General features: G+C 43.0%; 1 protein-coding gene across 1 annotated transcript; it reads left to right on the top strand.

The window, feature by feature from the left end:
* Positions 1 to 1,433: 1,433 nt before the first annotated feature.
* Positions 1,434 to 5,198, top strand: CRYAA (crystallin alpha A). Its single transcript, XM_084618042.1, has 3 exons — positions 1,434 to 1,685; positions 2,842 to 2,964; positions 4,201 to 5,198. The coding sequence occupies exons 1-3, from the start codon at positions 1,497 to 1,499 to the stop codon at positions 4,408 to 4,410; spliced, it is 522 nt and encodes a 173-aa protein (XP_084474168.1). The 5' UTR covers positions 1,434 to 1,496; the 3' UTR covers positions 4,411 to 5,198.
* Positions 5,199 to 10,627: the final 5,429 nt, after the last annotated feature.

The raw sequence follows: 10,627 nt of genomic DNA, 5'->3' as shown, positions 1-10,627 counted from the left end.
TTCCACTGGGAGATGGCATCCCTATCCCTGCTTAGCGAGTGAGGTTCATTTTAGAGTGACCCCCTCAATCAGGGCAAGCAAAGTACAGTTCTGCTGCCCTTTACTCACACAGTAAATATAACAACATTTCATTACCTCTGCACTCAATACTAAAGGGATTTGTAACCCAACACCAGCCAAAAGTGACCATTTTAGAAAAGCAGCTCCACCATGTTGTGCATCTAGACTTTTCTCCCAGCTCATCACTAGATGTCAGGGGAGAGCTCATTCAGACCCTGCTTACGTTAGAACAGATCTAAAACAAAACAAAACAAAACAAAACAAAACAAAACAAAACAAAACAAAAGGTCTGGTTGAGGACTATGTTTTGGATTGGTTCCAATATTTTACAAAACAGGCTAGGTCTTCACTGCAAATAAAGGGAGCATTTTTGCAATGAGATAGCTATCTTGCTGTAAACTCATAGTGGACAGACAAGGCACTGTTGTTTTAACCCTGATGCAGCTATTGGAGGTCAACTCCAGGTGGGGCTATCGGGTTGACCTGGGCTAGCTACATTTACAGCAACTCAATGTAAGAAACCACACTTCTTTCTGCAATGAAGATGAAGCTTAACTCTTTATATGAGCACCCACAAATTTTATTGATTTCACTTAGTAGGTGATACACTGCGTGAAGGCGCTGCTTCACTCTGCCGCTGGTGAAGTATGTAACCTAAATTAGACTAAAGTTTACAACCCTTAGGAGACTGCACTACTGTGTGCCAAAGGCACAGATCAGGAGGGACTGAGGTGCACAAATGCCCTCAAAGATTAAAATGTTCTGTCCTGCAAACAGTCTAATTTAATACCACAAGGCTCCTTAGAAATGTGTACACCCTAAATAAAGAAACAAAACGAAAGAAAAATGTTCACCATTATCCAACCAGTTCTCATATTGAATACACACACCAATACCCATAAAGCTAATGGCAAGAAACAAGTCCTGCTGAATACACTTAAGGGATGTCTACTCTGGGAGTTGGGAAGTATGATTGCAGCATGTGTAGGTATACCTGAGCTAGCTCTGATCTATCCAGATCAAAGCTAGCTAGAGTAACTATAGACACCTTTAGAAAATTTCCACTAGAAATTCAATTTAAAAGTCCAGATTGAATTGCTTGTCTATGTTCAGGGTTACAGCCTGTTTTCTCTCTGGGTAGAGGTAGCCCCAGATAGCATAGCATGCTGGAGAGTAGCTACTGTCCACCGATATCTGGCACTGATTCTAACCAGACTGTCATTCTCAGGTCAGTCTCTGCATTTCTGCTGACGAGTTTGCCTTCATCATGAGATCATGTCTTTCCAGAGAAATCCCACTAATGCCTTTATTCTGTGAAAGTAGTATATAAAGAGGGAGGCTTTCTGATTCTTCACTGTGCAGTCCAGCAAAGACATCACTGTCCTCAGAGACTGCACTGTCTTCTCTCTACCGTCGAACTTGCAGCAGCAGAAAACATGGACATTACCATCCAGCACCCCTGGTTCAAACGAGCTCTTGGACCCTTATTTCCAAGCCGTTTGTTTGACCAGTATTTCGGAGAGGGTCTTTTCGATTATGATCTCCTGCCTTTGTTCTCTTCCACCATCAGCCCCTATTACAGGCACTCTCTCTTCCGCACCGTTCTGGAATCAGGCATTTCAGAGGTAAGACTCCTTTACTGAATACCATTTACCTCTGTTGCCAGTTCATTAATAGTAACAACCACCTGCTACTTTCCTTGATCCAATTAGACTATGTAATTTAGCTCTGATGTGAACAGGTGAAACTAGCAGGTTTCCTGCAAAATACTAAGCCCACCTGACCATCACAGAAAATTATCACGGGAAATCTTAGCAAAGGAAATAATTTTTTCCCTTTAAGAAAAAGATTTGACCTATAGTATTTTTACAATACTATAAAAAGATTACTTTAAGACCCTGACAGCAGTTTGCCATGTGCTGGGGAAAAAACAAAGCTTCCTCTGTTACATGAACATACATATTCAGCTTACTTTTGTTGAGGATGGGACTCCAGGTATAAATTCAATCTTGAGCATGAATGATCTCCTTTCTTTTCTTTTTTTCACCATCTCATGACTTCTGTGTTATAATCCCACACTGGAAATCCCAAGAAGAGTCCTCCAAAGACTATATGCAAAATGAACATTTTGTATGTTGGGCTGTATTCAAAACAGTCGGATTTGAAATGTCAAAGCGAGCGCAGATGTTTGTTCTTTCTGCATTCTACTAACCTTCCTGAGGTTTCCTCTAAAAATCTATCAGAAGCCCAGCAGAGCTAGAGCTGCAAGAACTTTATTAGACTTACAAGCCAGGCCACAAAACTGCAGATCACACTTTCTTCCTGAATCCATGCAGCTTAACAGAGAAAGTGTGGTTTAAAGGAGAGAGTAAAAACCAAAGGTGCGAGCTTAACAAAATAGGTGAAGCTACATAACTGATATAATTTCACCGCTAGCTGCTGAGCACAACCCAAATGTCCAATAAATCTCTAATGATAGATTCTGAAAAATAATCGAGTGATAGAGTGACACAATGAGAGCAGTGTGAAGGGATGCAAACTCAAGGAGCAATAAGGATGTCTTAGAATTCTACCAACCTTGCAATTACAGGGCCTTAGCCAAAACGCATTTACATTAATGGAGAACTCTATTGACTTCAGTGGGCTTTGGATCAGGCCCATAACCATTCTCTAGCCTTCTTAAACCACTTCTGAGACAATCATGCTCAGGATGAGACTGAGAACTACTTTGTTTTTAAGTCAACAAATTATTGTTTTATTTTATTACTATATTAATTGCAGGTGAGGTCTGACCGGGAAAAGTTTACAATCTTCCTGGATGTAAAACACTTCTCTCCTGAAGATCTGAGTGTGAAGATTATGGATGACTTTGTGGAAATCCACGGCAAGCACAATGAGAGACAGGTAAGCAGAAAAAGCATGCAACTTTGGAGGGAATTATCCTGCTCTTTTCTCTTTCTGACTTTAAGGTGTTCCATATATATATGTTATATAAGTTAACTGTAGAGCTGGGTGAATTTCCTACCAATATTTGCTTATATATAAGTTGGGGAAGAAAAACTGGGAAGGATACTGTTCTCTACTTTTTCCAGAATTATTTTTCAAAGGTTAAACCTAAATTCACTAAATGTAGGTTCCCAGCTCTGGCAAACTGGATTTCTTATAATAATGAGAATATGTCTCTGTTGTTTATTTTCAATCATCAAGCTCCATAACAGTCAGATGACAATGTGTACTGTTCAGTAATAATATCTGACTAGAAAAAGAATGTTATCTGAAGCTGTCAAAGAATGACTGAGTTTCCATAATCCAGGATTACTTGTGGAAAGCTGAGTTTTCATATGCTTGGTTGGAGGAGAAGAGCAAAACAGACAAAACCAAAAGAACAAAGGGCCTAAGGCTTGCAAACTGACCAAATATGACATGGAAATTCAAGCAAGGATTGAAATGTGAATAATAACAACACCAGTGGCAGGAGAGAGGAGGGGGCACAAACTCTTCTCATCCATGAAGACACTTGTTGGGAAAACAAAACTTCAGAGCCCAATCAGTATTTGTTTTATATATATATATTTCAGACTACTTTACCATAAAGGGAGAAAAAAGACACTTTAATATCAATCTTTCTTTTTATTTCTCATTCTTTCAGCCAACAGCATCAGAGGAGCCAGGATTACAGCCTCTTGTTCCATTCAATGATGTTTCCAACATTCTGAAATATAGGCATTCATTTTCAGAGCGCTGAGCACCTACAGCTTCAACTGAAATAAATGGGAGCTGCAGGTGCTCAGCACTGTTGACAGTCATGCCCAGCATCGTGTGGTAAGGGCCAAATTCTGCTCTGATTGACACACTTTGTAGCTCAGTTGGCCTGAGTGTTATTGCACAGGATATCAGCCAAGGCAGGATTTGTCCCTAATAAATTGTAGTGTAGAATAAAATGCATATACATTCATAGCTGTGCCTGAGACCGTGATCTCATTCTGAGCCAAATGTGGCTTTGAAATAACTGTTTGGAATTCAGTGTAAACATGGAGTCACACTCCGGTGATGTAGATTAAAACATGCTATGGGGTGTGCCTAAAGTCACAGCAGCCACTGCTTCTGACCGCGCCATCTGTTCCCTCTGTCTGTTGTCAGGACGACTATGGCTACATTTCCCGTGAATTCCACCGCAGATACCGCCTGCCTTCCAACGTGGACCAATCTGCCATCACCTGCTCCCTGTCTGCTGATGGCATGCTGACTTTCTCTGGCCCCAAAGTCCAGTCCAACATGGACACCAGCTACAGCGAGAGACCCATTCCTGTATCCCGAGAGGAGAAGCCTGCCTCGGCTCCTTCTTCCTAGGCTGATCCTACTGATGAAGCATCCAGGCGTCTGTCACCGTTCGCAGGCCTCATTCACAGAGTCATTACATAGGTATCAGTGAATATCTAGAGGGGGTTATTTTTTGTTTTAAATTTTTCTTGGATGACTGAGGGGCTGGGTGAGCAGCTAGTGGACTTTGAAGCTTAAGCCTAAACATTATGATGTCAGGTGACATGAAACAAGTGTGCTGCCAAACTGATGTATTTGCTGAAAAGGTCTTTAAACTGTACTGGATTTGGTAACATCTACCAAATATGAATAAGTGCACAACTAACATTAGCTCCCAACACACCCATCATTAGCACAAGGCTTGTGCGGTGAAAAGCCCGGCAGACCTTCTCTAGCCTAAAGAAATTAAAATCAGAGCTAAGCTGATTACTGTGGAAAAAACCCAGAGAGACTGTGCACTTGCAATGAATGTACCATGAGTTTCTTAGAACAAAAGCGAGAACAACAGTGTGTAATGTTTCGGAATTGCAACATTTTTTTCAGCAAAGTCTTTAAGTGTATCTGTTTACACCACTGCAGTGTCATCTTCCTTTAGTGCCAACTGATGCAAGGACAAGCATGTCTTTCCAATGTCTCTGTAGACCCTTTGTGGGGGTCCATCATTGTGCTGAGGCTTCAAATCCCTACCGAGCTCTTCCCAGCCTGCATGTAGCATACCATCTTTCTTAATCTTGCTGTAATTCTAATATAGCTCCAACTGTTCTAATGATATCTGACACACAATCTGAGAACTCAGTCAGTGGCAGTCAATAAAGAAAATGTGAAACAAGCAATTGGCATTTTGTTTATTTATTTCCTTCCAAGGTCTTTGTAGTTAAAATGTCACACACTGGTTCTACCTCTGCTCAGAATACATGTTCATTCCAAACAGAAATATCAACAAAAGACCAGTTCTTACACTCTCCTGTTTTTCTCTGTTAAAACCCCCAGATATTTAATTCAGTTGCCTCAATAGAGACGACAATGAAGACCTTTTTTATGTAATAAAATACAGTGGATAACATTCCAAAGCTTTGATTAACTATTGTTGTGAGCACACATAGATACATTCCCTTTTAACTCTCCCCACAATTAAAACGCATTAGGTCAGCTGTTCTCCAATCAGCATGCATATACCGCTAGTGGGATGCGGGCTGCAATCAGTTGGGATGTATTGGTTTTTTTTAAAGTACAGTGTCAGGATAAAAATCTATTATAACTGCTAAGTATTAAAATCACAAATTTAGTGCACCAAGTACTTTGAGTTTTAGATGTGACACACTGGGTCTGAAAGTCTGAGATCTGCAGCACCAGGTGAACCTTTATAGTGGAAAAATCAGGAACCATTTTGCTCATATACTATATAGGGATAGTCCCTCCTAACTAGGGACAGTAGATGTCAAGAGTCTACTTAGATATTAGACCTATTAATGCTTGGTGGTAATATTAAAAGATCTATACACAACAAAGCAGATTCAAGAGCACATCAAGCGCACGGTCCTCTGGGAAGATCATCCTTCTATTCGAGGGGTTCTCTAACTTCATTGCCTCATGACCCCCTTCTGACAACAACAATTACTACACGACCCCAGGACGGGGATCGAAGTGTGAGCCTGCCCAAGCCCAGCTGCCCAGGTTGGGGGGCCAAAGCCAACACCTGAGCCCCACCGCTCTGGGTGTGGGCGGGGGGGGGCAAAGCTGAACCCTAAGGGCTTCCCTATAACCCTGGGCCCCACTGCCCAGGACTGAAGCTCTCGGGCTTGGGCTTTGGCTCTGGGCCCCAGCAAGTCTAACGCCAGCCCTGATGACCCCATTAAAATGGGGTCATGACGCCCTTCGGTGTCCTGACCCACAGTTTGAGAACCGCCGTTCTGTTCCTACAAAGGAAGTGGCAGAGCACTTCAAAAAGAGTGCTAACTCAGGATCAGGCTTTACCCCGCAGAAACACCCACCAGCCTCTTCCTTTCTACTGTGGTTCACTTGGTAACCAAACAATTGATCTCTCTTTTGGTATTTGTAAGATTAACCTTAAAATGCAACATAAACACATGACTATTTAAAAGAGAACTTCCTCCGACTGCACCTCGTCCCTAAAGCCAGGAGTGTGGATGGGGGTGAGGAGGAGAACTTCAGCTGTTAATCAGGTGCCATCAGAAGAGCCTCTGCAACTCGCTTCCCCTCTCTGTGCTTGTGATTCCTCTCCCGCCCTTTATCTGCCTTGTCTATTTAGTTTGTACTCTCCTTGGGGCAGAGATGCTCTGCATAAGTTTGGAGAGTACCTAGCACAATGGGGGCCTTTGATACCAGCTGGGGCTGATAGGTGCTACTGTAATATACATAACAGTAATAATCCATCGTAAGACAAAATGAAGTACAGCTGTAGACAATGAATTTGCTATCAGGCTCAATACAGCAAGGTACTGAGCACCCTCAACGCCTGCTGAACTCTGCGTGTGCTGAGAGCACTCAGCATCTCACAGGATCACGCTGCATCTTGCTGGGTCAATCACATAATAAAGAATGGCACTTGCTTTGCCCACTGTTTTAATTCATGGCCAAAATCTGTTCTGAGTTACACTGAAGTAAAAGCAGAGTAACTCAACTGAATCCCCTGGCATTGCTCTGGGTTTACACCGGTGTAAATTACAGCCGAATTGGGCCCTCTACACTAGCTTTGTGTTTGACATGAGCTGAGCCAGCCCTCTCACAGAACTGCCTTTCACGGTACAGCACACATTCAAGCTGATGACTTTCTGTGCTGTCTCCACCTTCATAGGTGGCTGACCCACACCTGTGGCTGCAGACAGGGAAGACTCAAAGGTGATAAAGGCAGAGGAAGAGGAGGAGGAAGCAGCATGCTGTGTGTGCCTGGCACATTCCCAGGGTGGGCATAGTGACGCTTGTCTGACAGACAGGGAGAAGCTGTTGCATGTGTAGCCTAGCCCAAAGCAGCCTGAAATCTGCTGCCACTAAAGCCACCTGCTAAGCATCTGAGGAGAGAGGAACCACCTTCTTATACTGCCCTATGAGCTGTGCCTGAGGTGAACCCCTTCCCCTACAGCAGCAGCCCAGGCCCCAGGCGGTAGAGGGAGGAGAGAAGCGGAGACTGCCCAGAACTGTGCCCAGTACCTTAAAGGTATGCTGCTGTTCATCTGTGAGGGACAAGTAAGGGTGTCGGGGCTGGGAAAAGCAAGGATACAAGGGAAACAGGAGGCAAACAAGAGGGAGGCTGAGGTGTGACTGTTCTGTAATTCATACGTAATGGGGTGCCATGGATTTTATTGTCCTTTGCTTTTACTCACTTGGTTTTTTATTTAATTAATTAGTGAGAGAGTCTAAGGGCTTTTCTCATTTCTTTTTTTAAACTAAGAGTTTGCTGAATTTTCTTCTTGACGGAGGAACACGTGAATGAATGTTTCCCAGGAAAAACAAGCTTATAACAACATGAGGCCTATATTAGAGTGATCAATTGGAAGCAACTCCTGCCACTGCCCTGAAGCTACCCTAACTTGGATTGGCAGCTGAACTGGCCCCTGCTGCCCTCAGCACTAGTGTAGGGGGGTGTACAAAGGTAGCAGAAAGCTAGCTATGCTCCCCTCCTCGTGTGCAGCTCAGGCGCACCTGAGACGCTGGTCTGTGACGTGTTCACAGCTCATTCCTGAGAGGACATGTTACTCAAGCTGCCCTGCCAAATGGGGGCACAACAAATGCCTAGTTGCTAGAGTAACTAGTTGTGCAAATTTGCATAGACAGGTGAGCAGAGGCCAGGTTCACTATTTCTGCTCCAGCCACTCTGTGTGACGTCGGTGGCAGAAAGGGAGGTAATCTGGCCAGCTCAGAATTCCCCCAGTGGAGAAGAGCTCTCTACTGGTGTAAAGCGGTGCAGGCAGTTCCTACACCGACTTCCCCCACCTCAGTGTTGAAGGAGATGTGTCTGTGGTGGCATTCTGCTGATTGTCTATGGGTGCAGGACCACCGTAGCCAGCGGGTGTAAATTAGGATAGCCTCTAAGCAGTTCTAACTTATACCAGAGTTGGAGCTGGGATAGCCAGTGAAACAGGTAGGTGTAACTGGCCCTCTTCCCAGCCCGCACCAACTGTATCTTGCTGGAGTAACTGCAGCCTTTAAAGTAATAGTCTTTTCACTCACTCACATACTAACAGCCACAATGACTCATTCATGATTTTTCAAATATCTAGCCCAAATGTCTAAATCCTATATCCTTCGATCTTTCTCATCTGGAAGCAGCTATTTTAATGTTTCTTTGGAGACAGTACAGCCCATAAAAGTTGGAGTTTTATGTCCTCTAAAACTAAGAAGATCTCTTATATCTTAATTGAAGATCTTCTTAACCACCCGCCAATTTGTAAATGCTACCAACACACAATCTTGTAGACCGAAGTCAGAGAATCTTTTAACCTTTATAATTTGATCTCCAGGAAAAGAGTAAAATACCACTCAATCAAATAGTATAGACATCTGACATCATAAATGAGCCAAGGTCTCTGCCTTTACTTTAGGGATAGCTTTGAAAATCAGTAGATTTAGTTAACTTGTCCTGGGCCCTTCTGCAATAGTTTATCTAATACTCTCCAGCTCTGCATCCAGCCTTTTGCTCTACCCAGAGTTAACACCTAAATGCTCACCCAGCACCTGGGATCTTACTCTTATGTCAGGCACAACACTTCAAATGTCCCAGCCCCGTCTCAGATCCAAATCTTCAAGGAACCCCAGAACACAGCCCGTTTACCTCCCCCTGTCTCTACCTCATCAACTCCGGGAGCTCTGGGTACATTGCAGTAATCAGTTGCAACCCCAGCACTGTAACGACAAAATCATCCTTCCTCCTGTCCTGTCACTATGAGAAATTCTATCCTCCTGCTCTGTGCACTTAACCCAGAAAAGATAATTGTTTTCCCTCCTTGGTGTAAATGTTCTTTTATTAGTTCTTGTCTCCCAGAAGGCTCTATCACACTCTGTAACGTTGGAAACTGTTACTATTGCGGTTCCCCCAGAGTTGCTTGTGAGATTCATTTGTGAACAGAGTCATTAACATTTTTTAAGGTATAGTAGATCTTCAAAGTTTAAGTTTAGTAACTTAGCCAGGACTTTTTCCACAAAGAAAAAGATCTGGGGATTTTATCCACAGGAGACTGTTAGGTTTTGTGGTCACATTTAGTTTTTCCAACATTTGAGGGGTTTTTTATAGTAGTATATAGCTATAAGCAAGTGTTTTTATTTGGAATGGGTTTTCATTCATCCTGTTGTAGTGCATTTTTACCACCTTTTAACAGTACGTTGTAATTTCCATTCAGAGACTTCAACTCACTTGCCTATTTAGTATAAACAGCTTTTACTTTCCCTCCAACTCTCCAAGGAAGTCACTGAAGCTTTAAATTTATGTCCTGGGTAGGATCAGTTTCAACATTCCTTTGACTAAATGACTGCACAGTGGCAGGGACTGTTAGGTTTTGTGATCACGTTTAGTTTTCCAACATTTGAGCTTTCTCATATAGTAGTATGGCAGCTTGAGTGAACAGTCTGTGCCTCCACCGAGCATGCTGCAGGGCAGGGCTTTAAGAAGTCCGGTCTATCAGTGGGATCTTTGTTTTTGGCCATTGCAGTTAGAATTTTTACAGCCAGGGTTAGGTTTTTCTCACAAGAAGAACTCTTTATTTAGAGCACTTTTCTTCAGTTCTGACAGAAGTCAAAGACTTTTAGTGTTTCAGGCTTTTGGGATATAGTCAAAAAGAAAAGGAGTACTTGTGGCACCTTAGAGACTAACCAATTTATATGGATCTTGGGTAGTAGATAGAATATCCCAGGTCGGGGTTCCAGGGGTATGTCTGTGTGGATTTGATCTTGTGCTTTTTCAGGAAGTTTCTTGAGCAAATGCTGTAGTTGCTTTTGGTAACTCTCAGTGGGATCATATGTCAGTGAGCATTCATCAGCTTTGGAATCAGGCTCGACCCCTCCCTCAGAAGACTTAATTTTTGAATAGCAGTACTACTGTCTGGGGAGCTGCAGAACCCACTGTGTTACTGGACAGGCTTCTAGGGGTCTGGAAGAGGCATTATATGCACCAGGAGAGGGACTGAGACCTCTGCTTGCTCATTTGCCGTAGTAGAGTTAGTCAGTGACTGTAAAAAGTTCTTCACAGATTCCAAGGCCAGAAGAGACATGATCATCTTGTCTGACTTCATGTATA

This window comes from Lepidochelys olivacea (assembly GCF_965140295.1).
Source record: "Lepidochelys olivacea isolate rLepOli2 genome assembly, chromosome: 1".
NCBI classification, from domain to species: Eukaryota; Metazoa; Chordata; order Testudines; family Cheloniidae; genus Lepidochelys; species Lepidochelys olivacea.
Note: the sequence above shows the minus strand (reverse complement) of the source record. Positions and strands in the feature narration are given on the sequence as shown.

What these genes read in the sequence shown, in the direction of transcription:
- CRYAA (XM_084618042.1), top strand. Translation starts at nt 1,497, where the DNA reads ATGGACATTACCATCCAGCACCCCTGGTTCAAACGAGCTCTTGGACCC. An exon ending in TGGAATCAGGCATTTCAGAG is followed by an intron (nt 1,686 to 2,841) that starts GTAAGACTCCTT and finishes TATTAATTGCAG; the next exon opens with GTGAGGTCTGACCGGGAAAA. An exon ending in GCAAGCACAATGAGAGACAG is followed by an intron (nt 2,965 to 4,200) that starts GTAAGCAGAAAA and finishes GTCTGTTGTCAG; the next exon opens with GACGACTATGGCTACATTTC.